We start from the raw sequence: 25,567 nt of genomic DNA on the forward strand, positions 1-25,567 counted from the left end.
TGGTGTCGTGCTTTAAAGTATTCGAACATTATGGCTCGGGCTTGAGCACCCGATCCGGCCGCTTGGATGTAACATATCATGTTGCTTACCAGTAGTAAATGATCTTGCCGAGTACATATGACGAAGGGACATGTCAAATAAGAGAAGAATAGAGGTCGTACGTGCTCGTTCCCGGTTCCTTATCAGCTGAGACAACAGGTATGTACGTCAAGAAAATATCCCGAACTTAATATGCAGATTCGGACAAATGTCGAAGAGGGATTGATCTTCTTCGACCAACACGACCAACTCCACTGGGACAACTTCGACCTTTCTGGCGGAATCGACGCAAGTAGGTCAAGAAATGATGGAAGCACTGACGTGGCGCTAAATTGACTGGACTGGTATCGAAATGACATCCATATATACAACATTGTTTCTTCTAAGATCAATTCCTAGCCTAGCAATTCGATTTACCAACCAGCTGGAACTTCCGCTCGTCCAGCTCCACCCGCACCAGCTCCAGCCGCGATATTGTCTTTAGGAGGTTCGGGACGTCTGTATTCGACTTTGTCTACTTTGACCTGTACGACACACAAATTCATCCAGTCAGATCAAACCAAATCAAACCAAACCGAACAGGTTCCTGTACATCTCGTAGGGAAGGAGACCAGAGTTAAGTAAGCTGTATGAACAGAGACTCACCTCCCCTTCCACTAGTTGGTACACGTATGTGACGATCACTGGGCCTTGAATGTCCATCAGTGCGAATGAGGGTGTTGCGTCGCTACATACAGATGGGAGAGGGTGTTAGCAACCTCTTGACGGATATGACGGTTTCCAAGAACGAAGAACGGGCGATAACATCGTTTCGTCCATTGTAACGATGAAGCTTTATTGTGACATGTCGCATGACATTGATCTATATGCGATGAATTGGGTGAAAAAAAAAACTTTGTACACTTACCCATTCCATAATCCACTCCATGCTCCTGTCGCAGATCCGGGATTCACAAAGAATCTACCTTCGAATTCGAATGCTTCGAAACTATTGATTTATCAGTACAGTACAATGCATCACTAGACCCTGAAAGTATTTAAATCTCCTTCAGACTCACCGATGAGTACCACCACTTATCAAAACATCCACATCCATCTGCCTCGCCAACGCAGCTAACATATCTGCATCTCCGGCAGGAACGATCTGTTGACCGTGGACGACGCCTATTCGGAGTGATTGATGTGGGATGGTGAGTGATAAAGGGAAATGAGTGTTCTACGGCAATAACGCATAACGTGTAACGGATGCAAGTAAGCTTGAGATCATAAACACCTTCTCTGGTGAGTGTTGATGGTAGTGAAACCCACCTCGTCAAATTCTCCTCTTACGACGTGAACCTCGGGAGCGATCGTCCGTAGATAATCATATGTCTCTTTATCACAAACGTTGCCTGTACATATGATCTGGCCGATCTTGCCTGGGACCTGAGACAATCATGCTCTATGTTAGCTTCATGAGAAATCTGGCCACAGATGATAAGCTACCACGCACTAGTAGTTTCTTGAACTTCGCTGGGAGGTCATGCGTGAGAGTGGGTATGTGAAGATCACCAATGACTAGTACGAGGACCATCTTGAGTGTTGTCTGTCGGGATGATCCTTCCTATGACTTTGCCGGGTTCTCGTCTTTCCGCTCTCTGTATTGATCCGATTTCGGCTTCTTTGTGAAGTATGTGTTGGTTGGTACAGTAGATCCGAGAGTGCTCTATAACTGTATAAGATTGCTTGTCGTGATCTACATCTCTGACAACAACACCGCATCATTTGGTATTGAGCAAGGTACGGAGTTGTGGCGCATCTCCGCTTCACCCACTGAGACACATCCACCTTATTCATGACCACATCTCGAAAATCCTTTGATACCTTCCGACACTCATGATATCTAACAACTGACACCTCTTGAGTACAGTGAGAACAGCTGAAGGTAGCGAAATCTTCGAGCTGGGATAAAGATGCAATGAGGAAACGGAAGGGAAATAATCACAATAAGAGGAAAAACAAGAACAACAAGCAAACGAATAAAGATCAAGGCCAAAATCAAAATTCCACTTCGACTTCGACTGCTATATCCTCAAACTCGACATTTACTGTGTATAATCCTGTAAATCCTCTTGAACACATATCCATACCGAAAACAACCCCTCAGCAAAGTCAAGCTACAAGTCCGAGCCAAAGTGAAAGTGAAAGTGGAAGTGAAAGTAATCAATCTGATACCGACCTTCATCTCAGTCCCACCGATACTCCGCCATCAGAGATCTCAGAAGATTCCCTCTCCGATAATCCACTAGTCACTACTTCTTGGCAGCCAAGCTCAAGCTCAATCATAGCATCTATCGTATACTCTTCGCCCTGGCCTTTAGATGAATTATTGCGCTTCATATTATCAATCTTGCATCAGTTGTATATAGAATTAGCCAATATGCTCTTGGAAATGTTGGGTTGGTTCGGAGCCGGGGAAAGCAGTAAGACTCTGTTGGGTAAGCAAGAGAGGATACAGATGGAAGAGAAGAAAGTGAAAAGGAGGAGAAGGAAGATTGAACAGAACGGACACGGAAGTAATCATACGTTCAAAGGTGAGTGATTCAATGAACATATTGTGGGATGGGTCACAGATAGCTGTTGATGAGTTGAGTGACTGATATTGATACTGTATTCTGTAGCCTCGAATGATCATTTTCCAGGGATGGTCAACCTATCAGGGACTTTATGTTATATGAATTCTGTTTTACAGGTTGGTCAAAACCCATCCGATCCTATCTGATCCGAGAGGTAGAGAAAGAGACTGATGGAAGCGCTTCATGTTTAGGCATTCGCATCGATAACTTCGTTAGTGAGCCATCTGGAAAAGATCGTGGATCTTGCTGTAGAAAGTGATACACCTACTCCAGTTACGGATGCTCTTCTAGAGGTGATACAGGGTAAGCACGGTCTATCATCTATCATCTTCGCTACCAGCATCAAGATCCAAAATAGCCATTAACTGATTCTCCATATACGTTTCGAATCGTAGATCTCAATACTCCTCATTCCCGCTCACCGCCCGCCTTACGTCCTCATAACCTTCTTCAGGCTTTACATCCCCTTCCCCAAATACGTCGTCTCCTCTCAACGAGAGAACAACAAGATGCCCATGAGCTATTCGTCGTTTTGGCAGAAGCGATATCAGACGAAGCTCTCAAAGTAGCTCGTGAAATAGGTAGACTGAGAGGTCTAGGCGATATCCTTTCCCTTCAGCGGTATACAAATAGTAAAAATGAGAATACGATAAGTGAAAGAGCGGATATAGAAGGTGCGAATAAACGACGGAAGATTAGAGGGATCGCTCAACCGTGGGAAGGACTGATGGCTAGAAGGAGGGTTTGTCAGAAGTGCGGATGGGAGACGGAAGTCAGGATGGACCTTGTGGGAGGGATGGAATTGCCCATTCCTTTGCATGTGAGTGTGTTTCTGAACTATGGCGAAACAGTGGATATCAAAGGGATGTATCGGGCCGGGTGATGTTAGGTTGAGGAGAAAGGGAATGGCTGTCAGAATGTTGACTTGCTGCTGGTTGAAGACAAGACGATGCGAGGCAGAGGCCTATGACAGCTTAGCTGACATAGCTAGCACCCATCACAGGGCGACGTAACTCTCGATTCGTGTATCGCGGAATATCTCTCACCCGAATACCTATCCGATGTAACTTGCGAGTCATGTTCTTTACGATCTACTCTGTCATATTACCAATCTGAGGTAGACCGACTTTCTTCCGCTCCAAATACCATCAAACCCTCTTCTAGCATCAACACCAAAGCGGATAATAGCCCCTCAAAGTCAGGATCAGGCTCGTTCGCAGCATTAGAAGGTTTATCTACTGTTTCAACCTCAACGAAAGAAGAGCGAATGACCAACTCCAGAAAGAAACGATGTAGAGAAGCGAAAAGAGTTGAAAATCGATTGAAAGAAATGTTAGATTCCGATGTGATTTCGAATTTCAACGAACCGTTCTTGGAACCTTTACATCCCCAACTTGATGGAGAAGGGAGTGCAAGTATACCTATAAAATGGCAGATCAGTCGAACTCAATCGATCAGACAGAGTATACTTACTCGACCACCTAGATCTTTGAGAATGTTATTTATAAGATCGGAATTTACACCTTATGGATCGGTGTTGAAGAAAACTGCCAGAGTGAATTTTCCAACTATTTTGGATTTAACGAAGTCTATCAGTAATGGTATATGGGAAGAAAGTAAGACCAGCGGTTCATCGATCTTATCCAATGGTATACCAGATCCGAACATAGATCGACAGAGGGCGTTATACAGATTAGAAAGTGTTATATTACATTATGGATATACACATTCTTCAGGACATTATATCTGTATACGAAGAAAACCTACCCCAAATCAAACGAATAATGGTGATGCCTCCTCCGGTGGTAGATCATATACACCTTCAAGAGCTTATAAATCATGTCCTGATTCCTGTAGATGTGAATCCTGTGTATATTTTGGGAAAGTTCGAGAAGGATTGGAAGAGAAGGTACCGGGCAAAGGATGGTTGAGAATTAGTGATGCTGACGTTGAGGAGGTTGGGGAAGAAGCTTTGTATGAGAGTAGAGGAGCGGTGTTCATGTTGTTTTATGAGAGGGTTGGTGAGTATCGGGGAGATCAAATGGATGCGAAGAAAGATAAAATAAAAGATGAGGAAGAGGAGCAAAAAGATTTGAATGAGGCTTCTCAGGTAATATAGCGCGATAGATCAAGAGACCAACAGATCCCACAGATACAGAGAACAAAAGTAGGGAAGGGAAGTCTCGGCGGAGGAATAAGAATGTATTTTGTGGTAGTCATTAGTTAGAAGATCTTGTTGTAACACTCTATTCCCTATTATACAGCATAGTATACGATGGCTTGTCTATTTGCGACTCCTGTCATACATTGAACTTTGAACTTTGCATAGAAAATAAACCAATACATGTATCGCATCGAGCTATAAATGAGGTATTGATTGACCTAGAGCAATAGATCTGATAGAAGACCATTCGGGAGGCTATAGATGGCGTAAAATGGATAGGTTTAACAAATACAGTTCTGCTGCTGGGAAGTGAAATCATACTTACATCTAACCTGGTTTCGAAATGTAACCAATCACCACTTCCTGTAGGTAATATACCCATAGTTGAGCATTTCCATAGACCCAGTGCGAGACTGTAAGCCGATATGAAAGCTACGTATCAGCTTGGGAATTGATAGCGGGTGATTATAAGTGGTCTGGGACCAAGCGCAGAGGTTTAGATAAACTCACACTAATCCCTGACATGCTACATAGGCTATCATCGGTAATATCAAAGGACCATACGAAGGTTCTTTTGAAGTTGATGTCGATAGCGGTTCGTTGGATTTCCTGGAAGAAGGTGTGGAAGTAGGGGTAGGAGTAGGTCGAAGAGATTCGAAAGCTAACAACGTAACGACGAGTCGAACGGTCAATTAGTCTATTATAGCTGCCTTGTTGAAATGAGTATGACATACCTCTGAAGATATTGAAAACCGCTGTTATAGGTCCAGTAAGAAGCATGAATATCATTCCCAATGAGAAGATCTGGACGCCCGAGCCGGAGAAATAAAGCATGATAGCTTGCATGGGAAGTGATTTGGCAGGTCTACCAATTCCCAAGATTCAAATCAAAATCAAAATAAGCTTGTATCCAGGTTTGTAAGATTACAAGACGTAGAAGACTTACGCCAAAGCTAGATCCCAAGCTCTTCGTAATTTCAGTTCGGTTGATTTCCTGTTTTGCTTGAATATAGCATCAGAATCAGGTTGTGTGTTCTATGCGATACCACCAATGCCACCTCAGTCAGTCAGCTTACTGATTACTTATACTTCTGGACAATGAGGCATAGGATAGCGATGCTCACCCTTGAGGATAGCTGTTTGGCAGATGCAGGTGGTAAGTAACCTGGTGGGTTCGGTATCGAGTTGTTCCTAGAAAGAAACGAGGCATGTTAGCTGATCATCTCAACGATGAAGTATGAGATCAGGGGCATCTCACTTGTTCTGAGGTACTGTGTAATCTAGCCTGATTGTCATTTTCGCTGGTTCGGTGATTCGTTGGCCTCTGACTCTTGTTGGTTGTCTACCTTGTTTTACTAGATGCCAGTGATGCAGGTGAACGTAGCAGGAGAGCAGAGTTGGAGGGAGATGATCAACAAGACAATCGATAAGAACGGATATCAGCCTCACTAGACGCAGTGCGTCTGTGCCTGATACTTGCACTTGTCCCAATCACGCTTATCACCGGCCGGTTGTGCTCAGCGAAGGTGTCATAGGTAACTTGCTGTATCTCACTCCTCATCAACGTCTAGAAGGTAGCTCACGACAACAATCATCCCAAACAGTACACACACCTCATCACGACTCCCCGTCCGATACTGAGCAATTGCTATCGAGCATTATCATATAGGTTCACACCATTTCACTTACACACAATGGCCAAACTTCCCTCATCCACCAACGGCGCATTGATACTGGAAGAACCATTGATTAGGGTCGGTCAGCTTCCCCCCAAGTGTAATGGTCTCGAAAGCTGACCTATGTGTGATACTGTAGACACCATATGAGCTGTTGAGAAGATCACATCGTTCCGCTCAGAGACAGGTTGAAAAAGATTTCAATGCTGTTTCAGTAAGCGTATATCCATTGCCATGACGTATCACAAGACAGCTCAACTGATTGATGGGGGAGCTAGGTCGCACTTCAAAGTATAGTCAGGTCGCTCAATACATCTCCATCAACCGAAGAAGGACGTCAAAGCTTAGTCAATAAGCTGGATCAAGTTGGAGAGAGAGCAAAAGGACTGAAGAGGAAGGTTAGTCAGCAAGACTCTTCAGTGACCTTCAGTGACATCAAAGAAAGACCAGCTGATTGTTCCCCTTGTTTTGCTGGGATTGTAGCTCGATGATATTCAACCTAATACTAGGGATCCTACACCACTACGATCCAGATTAGAATACCTTAATACTCTTACTCCTGCTCCTAGTAAAATCGAAAAGAAGGAAAATGGCGACGCCAAACCGGCCAACGGAGACGGGGATGGGGATGTGAAAATGGAAAATGACGGAGTGATCAATGGAAATGAAGAAGCTGAGAACACAGAACCGTATGTCAGCTGTGGTATTGATCACTCGAGCTTTTCATATGAGCTGATGATTTACTTGTAGAGAACCGAAACAGCAACCGCTCTTAACTTTCGATGCGACACTTGATCGTTATATCGTAGATTACCTATTACGCACCGGTCGACTCAAGACTGCCGAATCTTTAGCCAGAAAGCAGAACATCGAGGTGAGCTTCTGGACCACGCTTCTATTGCATTGGGACTTATAGCTCATTGCGATGTCATCATATAGGCGTTGGTGGATATCAAGCTTTTCACCGAATTAAGCAAGATTGAGAATGCCCTCATGGAGAAACATTCATGCGCGGAAGCGTTGGCTTGGTGTGGTGAGAATCGAGGAACGTTAAAGAAGACCAAGGTACGATGCCCATTTTTTCCTGGCAGGTAGTCGATGCTGACTGACCCATTACTCGATGTGCAACAGAACAATCTTGAATTCACGCTTCGTCTACAAGAGTTCATTGAGCTCTGCAGAAAGAGAGATATCGTCTCTGCCATTGCGTACTCCCGGAAGAACCTCGCTCCGTGGGCTGCAACTCACATGGCGGAGATACAGCAGGGTATGACGTTGATGAGTTTCGGTGAGAGGACTGGCGTGGAGATCTACAAGGTGGGTTGTTTCGACCAATTCAGCGACGAGAGAAGTATGGAGCATTGGGAGTGACAGATGGATATGCGATCTTCACAAAAGATCGGCTCATCGTCGTAAAGCTCAGATACTAGGAATTCGTCGAGCGTTATCGTCCGATGAACTGACTTTGCTTTCCTGAAAAATGTAGAAACTGTACGATCCCTCACGCTGGAAAACCGTCCGAGACTCATTCCGCTCCACTTTCCTCACACTATATGCCCAACCCTCTCAACCAGTCTTATCCCTAGCATTATCAGCTGGACTGTCTTCCCTTCGCTTACCAAGTTGCGTACGTCATATCTCACCTTCATCGAAGGTCGATATCAAATCTCCTAATTTACCACAATCACATATACCGTTACTCCCCGCTGCTCCACCTCTCCATAATCTGGAATCACTATTGGTTTCAGAACATCTCACAGCGCCATTGGGAGGTGATCATTGCGATTCGCCCAAGGAAGATTTAAATGAACATCCAGATAAACCGGTCGGTAATATAGATTGTCCAACATGTGATGAGAATCTCAAAGTGTTAAGTAAAGAATTACCCATGTCACATCATGTCAATTCGACGATTGTCTGTAGGATTAGTGGGAAAGTCATGGATAGTCAGAATGAACCGATGGCGTTTCCTAATGGGTATGTGTATAGTAGTAAGGTGAGTTACATTAACATCCTATTTTATGTTGTATCTGTCTTCTCATCGTATATCATACATTTCACCCTTATTCGCAATTTTCGGCCTACCAAGAGAACATAATTTTTTGTGTTGTACATACATACAGCTGATACTCTGTGTCTCTCCAACCATCAGGCCCTCAGAGAAATGGCAAATGCCAATTTTGGAGTGGTTACTTGTCCACGTACGAGGGATTCATGCTCGTTTGAGAGGTTGAGAAAGGTGTATATCTCGTAGTGGACTTGAAGTCATTTTCTCCATTCTTCGTCTTCTAATTCTTCCAACGTTGTACTGTATGGTTGGGTTCTTCCTGTTTACTGATGTCCACTTTTGTAATTGTATCACTGTATACATGTACAGTATCAAAGCCTGATTATCCTATACCAATTTTCATAATCTGTAGTGACGATAGATCAACGGCTTGTACATCTTATATATACTATGCATAAATACCATCCTGCATAAGATCCCTTTCTTTAATAAACTAGGCAAGCATATCTATCTCTCGTTCTAAAAATGGTAATTACAACTCATCTCTCCAATATTGTTTACCTGCTCTTTCCTCCTTCCACTCTTCCCTCTCTTCGTCATGTTCCTTCCTCAATCCCAATTTACCCACCGGATCCTCCTTGGCAGTCTCCTTGCGATAGTACATCCTCGATTCGTCGTGTGACAGGGTGATAGGTCGAGGAGGTGGTCTTCGGAGATGTTCCCATTCTTCGTCGTCTGATTTCTTTGGGGTAGAAAGGGTCGTTCGAGGTGGGTAACTAAGAAGCACGATGGAAGGACAAGTGAAGTACATCAGTACGAACGCAACGGTCAACAATATCAAAGAGGAGAAGGAGGGAGACGGGTAAGATAATCAGAAAAGTTAGATATCCAACCCACATTATTCCCTCAGATGGACAATTCGATTTCCTCTCGAATGAGCTGGCAGCTTCAAATGCACCAGAATCGAATTTACCTCGGACGTTTAATGGCCAGAGGACTGATGATAAAGTGGTATTATCGCATTGGACCTGATATGCACGTTACTGTCAGCTACGTTTCGCGTTTCACGATAGACCGACTTGTGACATACGATAGGTTTGTAATCCCCTGTTGACAAAGCTTCGGTCAACTCCCTTAGTGAATAGGTCGTATCGTCCGAAGGCGTTATCTATTTAGGTTGTTCTTCGTTAGTATATTTATACGATTCGATATTGTTGGGACTATAACTACGTACATCCGCATCGGAAAGTAATTGAGCAGTAGTGAATGTTTTCTGTAATTCACCCAATGTAATGAAGAATTCTGCTACCTATTTCACCATAAAATATCAGCTCATCTCATCCGCAAATTATGTTTCTTCTCTTGTTCAGATTGTGGACTTACTCCTGAACCAGCATTTGCTTTCTTCTTCTGACACTTCGTGTCAAAAGTCGATATAAACCTTCCAGCCGTGTTCCACTTCATATCCATCCCAACCCATCCTGTCAGCCCACATATTTCCTTCCTTGTACATTCGTTGACTTACCGTTCTTTCCCAAACTTCTTCTACTCCTTCGCCCACTTCACTCTGCGCCCACTCTTTCTCCGCATCATTATACCCTCTCTCACCACCGAACAAAGGCGATTTAAGACAATACGAAGCTATCTCCTCGTGCGTGTAGGTAGGGGCATACGAACTGGTATCTTGTGGTTTTTGAGTGTTACAACTATCTCAAGCACCAGCACAATCACAGGTATATATATGAATGAGCTTTGAACATATTCATGTTGTTGTACGAGGGGGCTTTGATGCTCACTCTAATACTTCCAGACCATCTATACCCCACGAACCATAATCACCTCCTGTGTCCGGTTCGAACCGTTGTGTGAAGATGAATAAACCACCTGGGGAAGGGACCGAACATGGATCTGGATTAGGGTTGGCGGATGAACATGAGAGTTCTTGGGAGTTTGCGATTGCGAGTAGAGGAGAGAGGAGGACGAGCTGAGGTATTCGAAGCATTGTATATGAGTTTGCAGAGTCAAGATAGTAAGTACAACTTATGAGAATGAACTGTTATTAAGTGGACGTGTGAAGTGGATCATCAGAATCATTCGCACAGTGACGCGCTGGGTTAGACTCCTCGGTCATCACCGCACAGACCTAGACCCACACATCTTTCCGGTCACGTCCCAAGTGATGTTAACATCTTCATGCTTCCTTGTGTTGCATGCTTACATGACACACCAGGTGATCGATAAACAATGTCCTCAGCTCAGGACGAAGCGAGACTGCAGAATGCGAGAGAGACAATAGATTGTGAGTCACTCATGCGATGTTTCACAATATTGACATTTCCCTCATTGACCACCACTGAACAGCTCTACACGATCTATCGCAATTACTGCAAACAGGTAAGTAAGAGTACATTCCATCATAACGATTCTTTTTCGTATATGAAGCATAATCTCTTCGCATGACTTGGTTGCTGATCAAGGTGGAGTCAACAGGCCTGGACAAGAACACTCTGTCGATATGCGTAGGAATGATCGAACAGGGCGCTAATCCCGATACTCTAGCTGTGAGTGAAACTGGCGACTTGGCTTTGGTCAAATGTTGCTGACTCTTGTACATGATTTCAGGCCGTTATCAAAGAATTGAGGAGGGAGAACGAACTGCTCAAAGCTCAGAAATCGGATCAGTAGTGAAAGATCAGCAGGAGAGTTGATATCAAATTTCTTGGACTATGATGATTTCTAGTTGTATAGATTGACATGTGTATGTAAACTAATTCTCAAAATGATATATGACGCAGTCAACGGACAAGACTAGAATTTGCATGCAGCGATACATCATTTCTCTCTACCATGAGTACTCCCCTTCTCACTAAAGCACCTGACACGGAAACACTTATTTTATTTTATGGCGATATGACAAATTACTTCTAATCCCTCTTCATCGCTCCTCCACCTACAGCCAAAGTCAAAGTGGATGGTAATTTAGTTTCACCGACGGTGTACAAGAGTCCGATCGATCCTACTGCGACAACTACCAGGAGGACAGTGGAAAAGATTAGGATGATGAATGGGCTATGAAAGACAATCATCAATATGTCAGCAAAAGTCCATTGAACCTTCATACACAGATATATCCTTCCTCAAGGATATAATCTATTGCTAATTCATGATATCCATGATTCTGAGAAACAGACTAGTGGTATTATTGACTCACATTGAATAATCATCCTTCTGACATTCCACTCCAGCATATCCATCTCTACACTTACATCCCCAACATTCACCTTTATCTGATTTCCCTTTCAAAGCGCAGATACCTCTCCCATTGCATGAAGTGGATTCCGAGCAAGTTTCGTTTGATGTATAACAGGCTTCTGCCAAGTCGGTACTGTTCTTTGCCCTGGACTGAAGGGTGATAGGGACAGATCTTGAAGTGAGATGGGTGGATGAGGATGAAGGTCGGATTATAAGTAGAAGAGGAGGGGAGGTGGGTTGGGTCATCTGTATCATATATGGATCATAATCAGCTGGAATGGTCTTCGTAGTTTATAGATTTCATGGAAGGTATGATAGTCTAATAGCCAGCTTGAGGGAGCGAAGACTACCTCGTGCACTATCTCGCGGGCGGCCTCAGACTAAAGCAGCAAGATTATCCACTCACGGACTCAAGTCCAGCTTTGACCCCCAATCTACCATTCTCCCAAACCTCATCACCTTTTCGTACATCCTTCAAACCCGAGATGGTAATTGCTTCCCAGGGGTATGAGCCGTGGTTTTTGTTGATCCAAGGGATCGAATCGGCCAGAGCGGTCAAGCATGAAAGTTCATGTCCCAGGATCGAAGCGGCTTCTATCAACAGATCAACACGGTCAGTGTAATGTCATTGACAGATAATCTCGAGTAAAATGAGTGTTTGATTCGATATAGAAGAGGGATACAAAGCTACGATTGGAAGAGACGTGTCATACTCACTGGTTCCCGCCATCTCAAACACATCTTTGAAGCCTTTAACAACATCTGGCAATTCATTCAATATGTTATCAAGCAACGTTTTAGCCTGTTCAATGTATGGTGAAAGTAAGTTGGAAGTGGTCAAGTCATCCTTGAGGTAGAAAGAAGGTTGTTGTGATAAAGTGGTGGGTAAAACATCTATTCACATATACAAATATCAGTCAACTAATGTACCCCTTGAAGTACGCTTTGGATAGCAGTCAGATTAAAGGAAACACACACCTTGAGCATCTACACCACCATCAATCATCACTACTCTCGCCTTACCTCCCGTGGCGGAAGGGCCATCCCAGAGACTCATGAGATGGGACCAAAGACCTTCATCATTGGGGATCTCATCGAAATCATTCAAAGGTTCTCCAAGATGATGCGATAAGACTGCTTTAGCCTGATCGGCCGATAGGGTAGGCACGGATAATGACGGGTCTTGATTCTGAGTTGATGGAGTAGGGTACAAGTAAATTTGGAGTGGTTGTTGCGATTGAGATGATTTGGCGAGAGTGAAGGGGAGGGCGGTGAGTGCGAATAAGGATGAGAATCGCATTTTGCCGCTGTGTTTTATACGGATGGGTGCTGATCTTGGGAGTTCGGATGCACTCTTGACGGTCGATACACCGAGGGTATGTATGAGGTAGCAGTAAGAGAAGGAAGGGCAATATGAACTTGAGATGAAAGGAAATGGAATGAATGTGCTGTAAGTGGGAGCGCAATCGGGTGGAAGATACCGAGTCTAGGTCAGTGGCGCAACTCATCTTGATTGTGATTGTGGTTCCAATCTGCTATCATGAGGATAATAACATCCAGAAATCTCACATCAAACATTACATGATCCCAATGGAATATATTCATACAGTACATATACAACAATATAATGCAATTTTACTGGAATGGAAATACGATGAATTGCGACACCCCACTTGACCTGAGAGACATTGGTCTACACTTCATCGTCCACCGGTCGAGGTAAAGGGAAAGAGACTCTTAGATTAGCCGCATCTTGAAGTAACTAAGAGTAAACGCATATTCATCAGCATCAGCATCAGCATCAGACTGGATTGGACTGGACCGGATCTTTCAATCTTGATTCGACCTGGTAATTTTTATACTTACTCTATCAACATCCAATGGAGGTAAATCCAAAAGAAACAATTTAGCTTCTGATCCATCCAATTCTTCGAGCGTTCTATGTACGATTGTCAAGGAATGTCAAGACACAATCAGTATTATGCAACCATCGAGAGATTGTATTGTCTTTCCGATGAGATAGATAGGATCAACGCACTCTTTACATGTCGACAAAATTGCTACGCAGACATAACAATGCAAAGCGAACATATCGTCGGAAGCTAGATATGCGTCTATAAGTCACACAAAAGAAAGATATAGGTATATGTCAGTTGCTTTATCAGGTATTATCCGTTGAGAGTCAAGGTATATGATCTGTGGTGATTTAAAGTGGTATTAACTCACCCCATAATCGCAATACATCACTCAACCACATCTCTTTAGCCAACAACGTCGTCATCCAACTCATTGCTACTTGTATATAAGGAACTTGTTCGTCTTCGCAATATGAATGTAATTCAGGTAAGGATGTTCGAAAGAGGGTGAGGAATGATGCTAAGCGTGAGGGTATTGATGGAAATATCTCTAAATTCGTATTATATTAAAATATTAACCTCATTCCAAATCAAGTCAATCCAATCCGATGGGAGATACTGAATTCAGAGGGAAGCGAGAAAACACTCACTCATCCTTTTCATCAATTTCTGAAAACCCAAAAACACACCCACAGGTCTACTCAAAACGCATATAAAGGGGGTAACGAGGTATATCCAGTTATTCTTATCTTCACATTCATCCCCATAATAAATGTTTTTGGTAATTTCGTCGTTGTTCTTGCCTAAGAGATTCTCCGAGTTGTAGTATTTACCTAATACTTCTTCTATGATCGATATATAAGCGTGTCTTGACGGGGGTGAATTAGGTGGTGGTGGAAGTATTCTTGATAATTGGGATCGTAAAGTATTCAGATTATCATCTTCTTCGCCATCTTCTCCATTCATACCTTCTTCACCATCATCATCCTTCGTACCACCGTTCAAATTCGAATTCAAATTTATTGAAGGTGGTGGGTTCTTCTCTATCGAACTGAGTAAAGGCGATACTCCATTCTTGTTGTTGTTATTCCTGGTATCACCTCCCATCAAATAACTTCTAGCTTGATTTTGATTCTGTTTGTCTTTCCCTTTGATGGACGAGTTACCGTTCCGGACCTTTTCAGCAGTGAGAGAACTGATCAACCCCGCGTACGTCTCATTCCTAAATCGTTTGGTATGATGACACAAAGCTATCTTCATGAGACTCGCAGTGAGCTCCGAAGGAATCTCATGAGGTAAGGCCTGATATGTCGTATTGAGTGATAAGAGGGAGGTGATCTCGGTTGTTTTGTCTTCTGATAGAACTTCGAGAAGGTATAGCCAAACTTCCTAAAACATTCAATCCCAACAGACAATCAGTATCAATTCATATGATATGATGTGAGCATAAGATACTCACACCCCTCACTCTGGCTGCTACGCCATGTCTGGCATGTTCCCTCAGCTTGTCCACCTGCACATGCTGTTCGGCATTCAACAGCTAAGTCACGATACATTCAGCAAGCCGACTTGAACGTGCGTTTGCAAGGGCAATGCGGCTCACCTCTACCCAATCTTGGAGGTTGGTACTCATCTCATGGGTTCAGATTGTTATATGCTGCTGCATGTATCTATGCATGGTTGATCAAGCGAGTTGTTGTCGACTTTTGATTCGAGCCATGCCATGCACTTTGATTCATGCCATCTCCACTGATTTATTGGGTTCCGCTTGGTATGAGGTAATGGAGACAACGTGACCGTGGGAAAGTATTCATCCCGTACCACAGAAAAGTTAAGTTATGGACACTCAACATTCCATTCCCATTACCGTCAATGGCCACTCTAGAATCAAGAGCTGTTTCTCTTTCTCTGATCAAATAGTAACTCAGCATCATAACGAACATATCGAAAATGTCCTTCAGAGCCCTCAGACCTGTACTTCGAGCCAGCACCAACCTCGCTGCCAGACGTGTTGTAGCTCCCGTAGCTAGACCTATGGCAGTTAGAGCTTTCAGCTTGACTGCTCGACGAATGGGTAGCGGAGAGAGTGAGTGGGGTCTGACATCACCGCACACATCCCTCCTGTTTGATTACAATCCATCGCGTCATGATGACTCAGAGCTGATATGTGTATTCGTGATATAGCCGACTCAACACTCGCATCAGCTCTTGCCGCCGAACACAAATTCGAACTTGAGAATGCCGCTCAATTACCTGAAGTACCAGCTTTCATCGAGACCTTCAAGACTCAGGGCGTATGGGAGATTCAAGATATCCCAGGGGAAGATGATGTGACATTAACTAGAAAGTTTGGTAATGAAACGTGAGTGAGGTCCACTCGTAATGCCATCACAATCCCGATCAAACTGTTTCTTATTCCGCACTGAGTTGTCCAATTCAATCTCTGCTGAGATATACTAATATTGTTCATACCTGATGCATTTAGCCTCAAACTTACTTTCCAAATATCCGATTTGGACTCCTTCGAACCACCTTTAATCGAGAACGAATCAGGCGAAGAGATCGAACCCAGCGGTCCAACGAGCATAGCATGTTCTTTGGTAATTACCAAATCGGCAACTCCAGGGAGTTTAATGGTAGATTTGGAAACTTGCGATGAAGGTTTCGAAATTACCAATATTGCTGTGTATGAGAAGGCCCTAGCGGAGAAGGAGGGTGCGGAAGGTGATTGGGAGAGGAGATCGAAATATATGGGTCCTCGTGAGTAATCTCATTATACAAGTACGGATACAGAAATACGAGAATAGAAGAAGATGGAATATCATGAGCTTGTCATCTCCACTGACTGAGTCTATGTCTATAATGTTGTGTGAGTACAAACTGATGTCGTTCACACCCGCAGAATTCGATCACCTCGACCAAGCTGTCCAAGAAGCATTTGGAGCTTACCTTGCTGAAAGAGGCGTTGATGAGGCTTTGGGTGAGTCGACCCTAGCACACCAATCTGAATGACATAAGTCAAGTCAACTGACACTTTATTTCAATCAGCCGACTTTGTCCTCTCATACTGCGAACACAAGGAGCAGAAGGTGAGTCCCGTTTCTTACATTCGCAGGCTTTAGAAGATACGATATCTTGGGTGTCGGCCGCGGAATTTGCACAGTGCTGATCATTAAAATGCCACATAGGACTACGTATCTTGGTTGGACCAAGTCCGAGGATTCGTTGAGCAATGAACGTGGTTCTGATTTTGGTCTTGTAATTGATATCTCATAAAAACTTGAAAGTGGTCAATAGATGAATGCTTCCATGACATGCAATCACTTCTCCAGTGACATTTCGGTGTTTCATCTGGGCGGTATGCAAGCAGACATCAATCGAATCATTGTGAGAGGTTCAGATTTTTGTATTCATCTCAAAGAGGTTCCACACAAATGAAAAGTTAAGTATACAAGAACTTTTCTAAAATATCATACAACTATTTATATTATTATTGATTATAATTAAAACGTTAAAGTCATCCTGTTTACATGAAGAGATTCTTTTTCTTCTTCTTATCATGAAATGTATAAAACAAACAATCCCGAAATTCTCTTTGTTACATTGACTTAATCAACTATAATCCAATTCCCACCATCTATTATGCTTCTCAACACCTTCCTACTTCCCTCTCCATTACTTTCCTTTCGACTCATATGTAATGTCGACAACTGTGATAAGTGTGGGTGAGGAATGGGTGTATCTCGTCTCTTCAATTTCGGTCGTTTAGCCAATGCCGGTGTGGAAGAAGGAGAAGCGATGGTTTCGCCGGTAGATAGTGAGATTGAATATGGATCGTAATTGAATTTATCGTTATATTCACTAGCCATCAACCTCTCTTCGACCTCCATCTCTGCGTTGGTCATTGATGGTGGAAGAGATAGTGGTGTAGGTGTAGAGGGAGGGGCGACGGGAGATTCCAATATGGGAGTAGCGGGCATTAAAGGTGAACTGGCCGACGAAGAAGATGAAGCAGAAGATAGTGTTCTTCTAGGTGTAGGTTGAACCAACTCCGGTTGTGGTGAGGTAGGAGTGGTCATGATTCGCCTAGATGAAGAACCTTTTCGAATGAGTGATGGAGGTGTGGGAGTATCGATAGGTTTCTTCAAGTGGAAATGAATAGGTTGGGCAGTATAGCCATAAGCGTGTGGTTGAGCTTCGAACTGAATATGATGGAAGTACGAAGCGCTAGACCCGTGGGTCAGTGTGTGAGTATGTGGGAATGGGGTGAGTGGTCGTGACATTGTCATTGTTGACATTGTATGATATGATGTTTAACGATATGAGTAATCTTTGGTTTGTTACTTTATCAAAGTTGTTCTTGGTATGCTTGGTTTGGTTGCTGTGTATCGTTATCTGATGAGGAAACAGAAAAGAGGATCTCTTACTCGATCTGAAGCGTAGTATATATATCTTATTCACATGCATACATAGATAGAAACAGTATTGATAATCGTATGCCCGAGATTATTCATAGCTTACTCACCTATCTACTCTGTCTACCGAGATGGAAACAGAAGAGATGACCGCTGGCCGTGGATTATCAAGTAAAAGTCAAAGATTACTAACTAGATCGGCTTTTGCTATTCTTGGCCTTTACGACTGCTTTTTCTGCTGACGCATCTCGGTCCCCGCATCGCTACTGCTTTCAAATCAGGCACCTACGCTACTGCTCGACCGTGGAGGTCAGCGGATACCTCCGATCACCCAAAGACACGCTCGGCCGCCCGGTGGAGATTGACCTCCATCCATATCATACTCTCAGTCGTGACTCCACTACTCCTTCAACCCGATGCATGATGACTGCTGTATCGATACTACTCATGGACGAGAAAGGGTGCATGCATGCAACGTCGGGTGGTCTCATCGACTCACATGTAGTGTGGGAGACTGTACTAAGATATGGAACGATGAGTATAACCGTTTGACCGAAGGTACACGATTTACGCACTATCTGCCGCGAGATCTGGGTCTGAATAATCGCATCTCACCTTGGCACTTGGCTTATTAAGGGATTGATAAGCGACACAACACACTCACCTTTACTGGACCCATTCCATTCCTTTGGTTGGACTCGTGGTGCATTAGTCGGATATCAGATCCGATGAAGAACTAGTTGAATCGACTCATACGAGAGATGATCATGCATCAGCTCACAATACCTCGGACATTCACGGGCACTAGCATAGACACAGGCTACTCAATGAGCACATTAGTCTCTAGAGTGAGTGATTAACATTCATACGCGGGCTGAGCAGCCGACGAAAACATGCCATTCCTGAGAACGTCCTTTGATCGCACGGCGGCCGTGAATGCAATGAATTGAAAAACCAAGTCAAAGAAACGATTGAAACGATTGCAGTCCCTCGGTCTTGAGTGAATGCATATGAAGTTATCGTACATAGTAAAGAGAAGGCAAAAAGACGATCACCGCCGGCCGGCGACAATATGGCTGCTGACCGAGTCACAAAGTTTTCTCGTATGGTGGAGTGATGACCTTTGACCGAGATGATCTTGGGGTAGATCTCCTCCACAGGTTGACAGATCTCATGGTGGAGGCTTTGATGTATGCGCCACGTCGGAATTTGCATTCGGAGTTATGAGTATAAGGGAGTGCCACTCACTCAGTGTCAGTGTCTTGAATGCTAGTTGTTTGTCATCGCAACCTTCATCTTGATCTTTCTTCCTTCTTTCCTTATTCTCGCAACACTCAAGAATCATTTATTACTCGCTCGACGTGGATCTGAACTGGATTGACTGGAAGGTAGCATATCATCGCTTGACTGAGTGCAGGGAAAGTCAGACCACACCATTCATCTTATTTCGACTTAGCTTTTCCACCCGTTCCACGACCATTCATTCTCTCGCTCTTTAGGTCGGGTTAGTAGAACATAGGTATTGGGGAAAAGAGTTTGGTAGTCTGCGAGACGTACCATTGTTGTACTCCTCCTTCGTTGATTCACTGCCATCCTTCCCTCTGGATCGTCTGATCAATTGATAGTGATTGGAGAGTCTCTTAAGATCGTTTATGCAGATAAACTTTTTTTCCTTTCCTTCGAGAGTGGGCTGGCTTATCTTATCTTCACTATTCTTGACTGAAATATAACCAAATAACGAGAAAATATTTCAACTTTTGGCGATGTCATACCAAACTTATCCTTACCAACAACAACAACCTGGAGCAGGAGGAGGAGGATTTTATAACCAACCTCATGTTCCTCCTCATGATCCATTTCGAGCATATTATGCAGATCGATTGAGACAACTTACATTCAATTCACGTCCTATCATTCAAGATCTATCGATGATGGCTGGAGCACAACGTGATCAGAACAATTGGGAAGGGATGAATGCGATTGTACAAGAGATCGAAGAGGCTACACTTAGGGTAGGTTCTTCATTCTTGTCGGTGATAGAGACAGAATGAGATTATGCAATTGTGCTTTTCACTCTTGTCCTCTGTTTTTGTTTGATCAGAGAGGAAGGAAATGACAAGCATGGCAAAGTACTTGTTCTGATTTTGGTAGACCGGAATTGACATTGAATACTGATAAAATCATCAATCATATATAGGCATTACCAACTCAGAAATTACCATTGTTATATCTCATCGACTCGATTTCAAAAAACATCGGAGCACCATATACGACTCATCTCTTACCGCCCATCATACCGAGACTTTACCTACGGACCTATCGCGAGGTGGACGGAGTGACCAAAGCGAAGATGGAGGAGATGATCAACCTTTGGAGAACTGGTGGACCCAATAGGACGGAATTATATGGTGCGGGAGTAAGAGAGCAGATCGAGAGGGATATATTTGGAACTTCACATGCTCATACCAACGGTATGAATATGAATGGTTTACCTAGTTTACCTAGTCTGCCGACGGTACAACAAGTTAAGGATGCTGTCCAAGGTGCTTTAGATAAGAAACAGCGAGAGGCAGCTTCGAAAGCTTGGGATATGGCTACGGGACAACAAGTAAATGCTCTAACAGGTATATTGAATTTGTTGAATTCTACAAATGTACCTCCCCAGGAATTAGCTCAGATAATGGATCAAGTTAAAAGTATGAATGGTCAACCACAACCACAACCACAACCTCCCCAACAACTACCACCTCAACAAGTTTTCACTCCGATGAACCAACCTGTTACGCCCAACTGGGGTGTACCACCACCTCAACAGGCCATTCCACCGTTCCCACCTCATTCAAGTAGAATAGCACCACCGCTCGCTACGGGTAGACCACCATTCGTACCTAGACCAACGCCTACACCCCCTCAGGCGAGTCTAAATACTCCTCTACACATGGCCGGATCAACTACACCTATTCCCATGCCCAATCCGGTAATACCGCCCCCTGTCCAATTGCCAACAATGGCCAACTTACCTATCGACGTCAGCAAAATCTTAAACAGCTTGAACCAATCTGGTGTGGTAGGCCAATCGAAGACTCCTGAACCTCAAGCTCAACCTTCTACTCCTACTTTATCGCAAGGTGTACAGCAGCAGCAGAAGCGGCAAAAATCGAGTTTGGAGGAATATGAAGATATGATCATTGGTTTGGGAGTATCACTAAGATCAATTGATTTGAATGCGTGAGTGTCACATCCTGCAAAACATTCTGCGTATTGCTTCCTATTTCGGGAGATTCTGGTATGATTGAATTGTAGCTGATAAATCGCGATACTGCTTAGCCCTCATACCCTCTCTCTCGACCATTTACCCCAGCGATGTAAACAATGTGGAATGCGATTCGCCAGTGACGATAATGCGAAATTCCAATCTCATATGGATTGGCATTTCAGACGGAATAGGAAAGAACGCGAATCCGCTGGGAGAGGTTCTCATAGACGTTGGTTACCAAGAGCAGAGGTGGGTATCTCTTGTTTCTTTTCTTCCCTTTACTATCAACATTCGCTGATTAACGGAATGGGAAATAGGAATGGATAAATGATACATACTCATCTTCATCCGCTGAAGCTGGACCATCCACCAATCCCATTTTGAACTCACCTGGTAAATCCGCTTCAACAACCATGACGATCTCAGCAGAGAGGTTGCAGCAATTAAGAGAGAAATGGATCAAAGTACCTTCATCTACCGCAAAGGCCAACTCGGTCTGTCCGGTATGTAAAGAATCGTTTGTGAAAGAGTGGTCACAGGATGAGGAAGAGTGGATATGGAAGAATGCTTTGAATATCAATGGAACAGTGAGTGTCGTCTTGTCTTGTCTTGTCTCACATTCTAGCATGCATCTCATTAAACCTTTTAATACTGATTGTCTTGTCTGTTTGTGTCGGAATCGTAGATATACCATGCGACATGTCGAGCCGAACAATTATCAGCGATGAGAAGATTGAAAGGTTCCGATCCGAATAAACGAAGTACGAGTGGAAGTCCTAGACTTACACCTCAACCTTCTGAGCAGGTAAAAGTTGAAACTACCAATACCACGACGTCCTCACCTCAGATGAACGTTAAGAGAAAGGCAGAAGAAGAAGAAGAAGTGGGAGGACAGAAAGGTGACGGTGAAAAGACGGATGATGGTACGGGTTCAGAGAATAAGAGGATAAAAGTTGAACAGGGACAAGAACAAATGACCGGAACGGTTGCTCAACCGCAACCAAATCGACTTGGGGATAATAATACTCCAGTGACAGTATCGAGTGATATACCGAAAGTGCAAGTCGAGGAAGTAGAAGTGGGAGTGAAGGTCGAACAGGGAGAGGAGAAAGAAAAGATGGATGATCAACTAGCGAGTAGTTTGGAGAATGATGCAATAGTGTAATGAGACATTAATTTAGCATGTAGTTCATTTACCCCCATATATATTATTTCTCTTATTCTACATTATCATACCAGTGGAACTTTCATATTCTCGTGCATTGACCGTGTCATCGCATTCTCTATCAATGTCGTAGTGTCGTGATAGCATGAGCTTGCTTTGCGATTCGAGCACAATGAAAGGTTGAATCAATGATCGTAGATATGAGGACAGATGCATGTATTGCACAAACTATCGTAGGATATCCTGGATTAATTTGATTTGATGTGATCATTCCACCACTTCACAATATCATCAAATGCCAAAGGACCTGTTCCTATCTCCACCGTTCTCCGATACACCTTCAAGTCCTGGGAGCTGGTAGATATCTGATCTGTGCATGAGAGATTGTCGAATGATACCTCGAAACAAAATCGCCTAGTTCACCGTTAAAATATTTAGTCTCACAAAGTCGCAAGTTACTGATAGTTAGAAAAGATCCCATGATCCTAGGATCCTGTACAGCTCACGTTATGTTCTTCGTTCCATGCTTCTTTTCCTACTTTAGGTGGCATCGTACCGTTGTTGTAGTGTGAGTGTTCTCGACTGGCTGACGAGAGGATACGAATAATGTCAGCTCAACATCCTATTGACTTATGCTGATGTACGATCTATTGGAGAATCGAGCTACTCACTAGGTGATTAGGTCGAAGTCGAGTTGAGGGATCCCATGTGATATGGTTCTATTGGGATAGGGATGTTGAAAGAGCAGAACGAGAAAAGAGTAGGAAAGTTTTCCAGAGGATAAGATGAATTGATCAAGAATGACGAGGCACATTACACTTACACTTACAAGGTATACTACTCCCAATCAGGTTGAGTGATTTTCAGCCTCCTTTCCCTTCTTTGGTCTGACAGAGTGGGGGAGATGATGGAATCGTAAATACATCGAGGTAAGGTCCGATCACTGCCTGATGGTCAAACCATTTATTTTTTCACTCTACTCGGATACTCTCTCACGACCACGATAGTCACTTTTCATTCCTTCAGCTGTTCTCCTTTCTTATTCAGCTACATATAGTAGAGCACATACATAGCTCCTTTTAGAACCTCGCTTCATCCCCTCAAGTCGTACGAAAATCTTGTAACCATGCCAGTCAAACGTGAACATAGTTCGGACTCTACCTCCGAGAACGACATGAAACCACTCGTGAATGGAACTCCTAAGAAAGCTGGTAGACACCTCCTTCTACACCTCGAAAAGTGAGTCCCTATCTTAACTTGCTCTTGTGGTCATCAAAATCCTCAATGTTGTATGCTTTTCGATCACCATTATTAGGATAATATCCACTAACAGTAATACTTACCACAACGTAGGAGCGTAAATTATGGACCGAAGTCGAAGAACATCAGCTCAGAGAAGCGATCAACAATATCGTAAAGAAGAATATCTGGTCGGAAATTAAGATGAACTTTCCTGAGTTGGCTGGGAGCAGGAGTGCGGATGTATGTATCAATCATTGGATAGCTATGGTAAGTGTCATTCTAAACTGCGTATACATACTTTGCATTGAGAATTGAGTTGGCCAGAGATGGTTTGAGCTGACGAGATGTCGAACTCAATAGTATAAAAGAATGCAAAAGCCTCAAGATGGAAATCGATCATGAACCATCATAAATCATCAAATGAGTTACAGTAGAGTCTCCGAATATCAAAGAATAGCACGATTAGGACTTGCAAGACTCTTGACTGTACTCGTAGTATCGTTGAGAAGAATGCATCCTCTTGATTACATCTGTACATATTCTTGGCTCAATCACTCCTGGGTCATCAGTTCCTGTCCGATTGAAGCTTCAGAATCGTCCTAAGTATCTTCGGGTATGACACTGAATGGCAAGATAGGAGAGGTTGACCCTCGCACAGTTACTGTCAATCAAGCTTGTTCCTCTTTATCTATTATTTCCAAATCCGTCTGAATATGATGTCCTCGAAGAAGACGATATCCTTTGGTTTGATTTGATTGTATCTAGCCAATCATCGGTTGTCAAGGTAAGAGAATGAACTCATTCCTGATGCGACGGACTTGGTATTCATCACAATGCTATAAGTATCATCTTCTGTGGAATTCGCATTTCTCGTTATACATCAGATCATTCACCTCAAACCTCTTACCATAGATCATCGTCTATCACGGTTATCTTCCAGTACTCTATGCACTTACTACTCAAGACAACTATCATGCCAGCCAAGAGAGAATACTCTTCCGACTCGGATGAGAAACCTAAACCCTCAATATCGGGTTCACCCAAGAAATCTCGAATTTCTCAGGTGAGTGTCGAACCCAATTTGTCAATCTCATCCTTCTCGGATACACACAAAATACCTACTCCATCTTATATCTCTTCCGCCACCACTGCAAGGAGAGACGACTGACAGATGGTGTTGAATAGGGTAAAAAACCATTCACTTCCGAAGAAGAAACCGCATTTCTCGAAATTGTCGACGATATCGTTAGATCAAATTTGTGGAATGCTGCTAAAAATCGCCCTGAACTTGCGGATAGAAAACAAGCTAGTGTTCAAGGTCATTGGGATGCAATGGTGAGTTTTTACCATGTCTCTTCTGCCCCTCCCCCAAGTCATTGATACTAGTCTTAAATATAGGTATCAAACCTTGAGCTGACGTGAGAATATTTGTCTGATTATCCTAGTTTAAGAAGATGAAAAAACCTTGATCTATCATTATCCATCTTGCGAGTACAATTATATTTACAGGGGTACCATCATGATACTTATTGTCCTATATAGTATATACTTATATGAAATGCAATGCTTGACCATTCCAATGTACTCTCGATTGGGCGATGGCAGCTGGCCCGAAGTGCCATACCCATACCTTACCCGTACTCATCTCCAAAAGGGATCGGAGTACATATGTCACAAACCTCCTTTGTCCTTCTTCAACACATTTGGGTTGATCTCGTTTCCCCAATCTTATCGACGAGATGCTACATTCATCATCTATGCTTCGCTGCTTTCTGATATACATTTTAACGCAACCATCAAAATCACTCATCACGGACTCTTCGATAGTTTCCGCCACAGTCCGATTCCGAGTCTTCGGTCTGAGACGACCTCCACCTCT

The 25,567-nt window shown here is 43.4% G+C and overlaps 12 protein-coding genes across 12 annotated transcripts; 6 read left to right on the top strand and 6 right to left on the bottom strand.

Moving 5' to 3' along the window:
- Nucleotides 1-452: 452 nt before the first annotated feature.
- Nucleotides 453-1,612, bottom strand: V865_001027 (uncharacterized protein; the record flags this gene model as incomplete). The annotated part of the gene is made up of 6 exons (XM_066224853.1): nucleotides 453-563; nucleotides 685-766; nucleotides 947-1,027; nucleotides 1,098-1,255; nucleotides 1,348-1,464; nucleotides 1,532-1,612. The coding sequence occupies 6 exons, from the start codon at nucleotides 1,610-1,612 to the stop codon at nucleotides 453-455; spliced, it is 630 nt and encodes a 209-aa protein (XP_066080950.1).
- Nucleotides 1,613-2,458: 846 nt separating this feature from the next.
- V865_001028 (uncharacterized protein) lies at nucleotides 2,459-4,773 on the top strand (the record flags this gene model as incomplete). Its single annotated transcript, XM_066224854.1, has 5 exons — nucleotides 2,459-2,612; nucleotides 2,700-2,770; nucleotides 2,846-2,957; nucleotides 3,050-3,474; nucleotides 3,658-4,773. The coding sequence occupies 5 exons, from the start codon at nucleotides 2,459-2,461 to the stop codon at nucleotides 4,771-4,773; spliced, it is 1,878 nt and encodes a 625-aa protein (XP_066080951.1).
- Nucleotides 4,774-5,013: 240 nt separating this feature from the next.
- V865_001029 (uncharacterized protein) lies at nucleotides 5,014-6,114 on the bottom strand (the record flags this gene model as incomplete). The annotated part of the gene is made up of 7 exons (XM_066224855.1): nucleotides 5,014-5,073; nucleotides 5,144-5,231; nucleotides 5,329-5,479; nucleotides 5,553-5,683; nucleotides 5,765-5,853; nucleotides 5,943-6,009; nucleotides 6,077-6,114. 7 exons carry the CDS (start codon nucleotides 6,112-6,114, stop codon nucleotides 5,014-5,016), a joined length of 624 nt encoding a protein of 207 aa, XP_066080952.1.
- A 398-nt stretch (nucleotides 6,115-6,512) lies between these two features.
- On the top strand, nucleotides 6,513-8,748 carry V865_001030 (uncharacterized protein; the record flags this gene model as incomplete). Its single annotated transcript, XM_066224856.1, has 9 exons — nucleotides 6,513-6,572; nucleotides 6,634-6,708; nucleotides 6,773-6,892; nucleotides 6,978-7,183; nucleotides 7,245-7,368; nucleotides 7,434-7,559; nucleotides 7,626-7,811; nucleotides 7,981-8,490; nucleotides 8,647-8,748. The coding sequence occupies 9 exons, from the start codon at nucleotides 6,513-6,515 to the stop codon at nucleotides 8,746-8,748; spliced, it is 1,509 nt and encodes a 502-aa protein (XP_066080953.1).
- Nucleotides 8,749-9,034: 286 nt separating this feature from the next.
- Nucleotides 9,035-10,504, bottom strand: V865_001031 (uncharacterized protein; the record flags this gene model as incomplete). The annotated part of the gene is made up of 7 exons (XM_066224857.1): nucleotides 9,035-9,278; nucleotides 9,400-9,530; nucleotides 9,593-9,670; nucleotides 9,737-9,811; nucleotides 9,886-9,960; nucleotides 10,028-10,208; nucleotides 10,299-10,504. 7 exons carry the CDS (start codon nucleotides 10,502-10,504, stop codon nucleotides 9,035-9,037), a joined length of 990 nt encoding a protein of 329 aa, XP_066080954.1.
- A 242-nt stretch (nucleotides 10,505-10,746) lies between these two features.
- V865_001032 (mitotic-spindle organizing protein 1) lies at nucleotides 10,747-11,187 on the top strand (the record flags this gene model as incomplete). Its single annotated transcript, XM_066224858.1, has 4 exons — nucleotides 10,747-10,801; nucleotides 10,864-10,896; nucleotides 10,993-11,063; nucleotides 11,125-11,187. The coding sequence occupies 4 exons, from the start codon at nucleotides 10,747-10,749 to the stop codon at nucleotides 11,185-11,187; spliced, it is 222 nt and encodes a 73-aa protein (XP_066080955.1).
- Nucleotides 11,188-11,426: 239 nt separating this feature from the next.
- V865_001033 (uncharacterized protein) lies at nucleotides 11,427-13,054 on the bottom strand (the record flags this gene model as incomplete). The annotated part of the gene is made up of 5 exons (XM_066224859.1): nucleotides 11,427-11,571; nucleotides 11,714-12,000; nucleotides 12,161-12,348; nucleotides 12,472-12,648; nucleotides 12,733-13,054. 5 exons carry the CDS (start codon nucleotides 13,052-13,054, stop codon nucleotides 11,427-11,429), a joined length of 1,119 nt encoding a protein of 372 aa, XP_066080956.1.
- Nucleotides 13,055-13,447: 393 nt separating this feature from the next.
- Nucleotides 13,448-15,243, bottom strand: V865_001034 (uncharacterized protein; the record flags this gene model as incomplete). The annotated part of the gene is made up of 7 exons (XM_066224860.1): nucleotides 13,448-13,516; nucleotides 13,621-13,693; nucleotides 13,793-13,868; nucleotides 13,981-14,160; nucleotides 14,261-14,999; nucleotides 15,070-15,150; nucleotides 15,214-15,243. 7 exons carry the CDS (start codon nucleotides 15,241-15,243, stop codon nucleotides 13,448-13,450), a joined length of 1,248 nt encoding a protein of 415 aa, XP_066080957.1.
- A 317-nt stretch (nucleotides 15,244-15,560) lies between these two features.
- On the top strand, nucleotides 15,561-16,846 carry V865_001035 (uncharacterized protein; the record flags this gene model as incomplete). Its single annotated transcript, XM_066224861.1, has 6 exons — nucleotides 15,561-15,696; nucleotides 15,795-15,972; nucleotides 16,096-16,370; nucleotides 16,513-16,590; nucleotides 16,659-16,699; nucleotides 16,799-16,846. 6 exons carry the CDS (start codon nucleotides 15,561-15,563, stop codon nucleotides 16,844-16,846), a joined length of 756 nt encoding a protein of 251 aa, XP_066080958.1.
- A 372-nt stretch (nucleotides 16,847-17,218) lies between these two features.
- On the bottom strand, nucleotides 17,219-17,893 carry V865_001036 (uncharacterized protein; the record flags this gene model as incomplete). The annotated part of the gene is made up of 1 exon (XM_066224862.1): nucleotides 17,219-17,893. The coding sequence occupies one exon, from the start codon at nucleotides 17,891-17,893 to the stop codon at nucleotides 17,219-17,221; it is 675 nt and encodes a 224-aa protein (XP_066080959.1).
- A 1,895-nt stretch (nucleotides 17,894-19,788) lies between these two features.
- On the top strand, nucleotides 19,789-22,446 carry V865_001037 (uncharacterized protein; the record flags this gene model as incomplete). Its single annotated transcript, XM_066224863.1, has 5 exons — nucleotides 19,789-20,037; nucleotides 20,223-21,253; nucleotides 21,353-21,530; nucleotides 21,599-21,868; nucleotides 21,967-22,446. 5 exons carry the CDS (start codon nucleotides 19,789-19,791, stop codon nucleotides 22,444-22,446), a joined length of 2,208 nt encoding a protein of 735 aa, XP_066080960.1.
- A 2,215-nt stretch (nucleotides 22,447-24,661) lies between these two features.
- V865_001038 (uncharacterized protein) lies at nucleotides 24,662-25,157 on the top strand (the record flags this gene model as incomplete). Its single annotated transcript, XM_066224864.1, has 3 exons — nucleotides 24,662-24,751; nucleotides 24,874-25,023; nucleotides 25,134-25,157. The coding sequence occupies 3 exons, from the start codon at nucleotides 24,662-24,664 to the stop codon at nucleotides 25,155-25,157; spliced, it is 264 nt and encodes an 87-aa protein (XP_066080961.1).
- Nucleotides 25,158-25,567: the final 410 nt, after the last annotated feature.

This window comes from Kwoniella europaea, chromosome 1, assembly GCF_036810445.1.
Source record: "Kwoniella europaea PYCC6329 chromosome 1, complete sequence".
NCBI classification, from domain to species: Eukaryota; Fungi; Basidiomycota; class Tremellomycetes; order Tremellales; family Cryptococcaceae; genus Kwoniella; species Kwoniella europaea.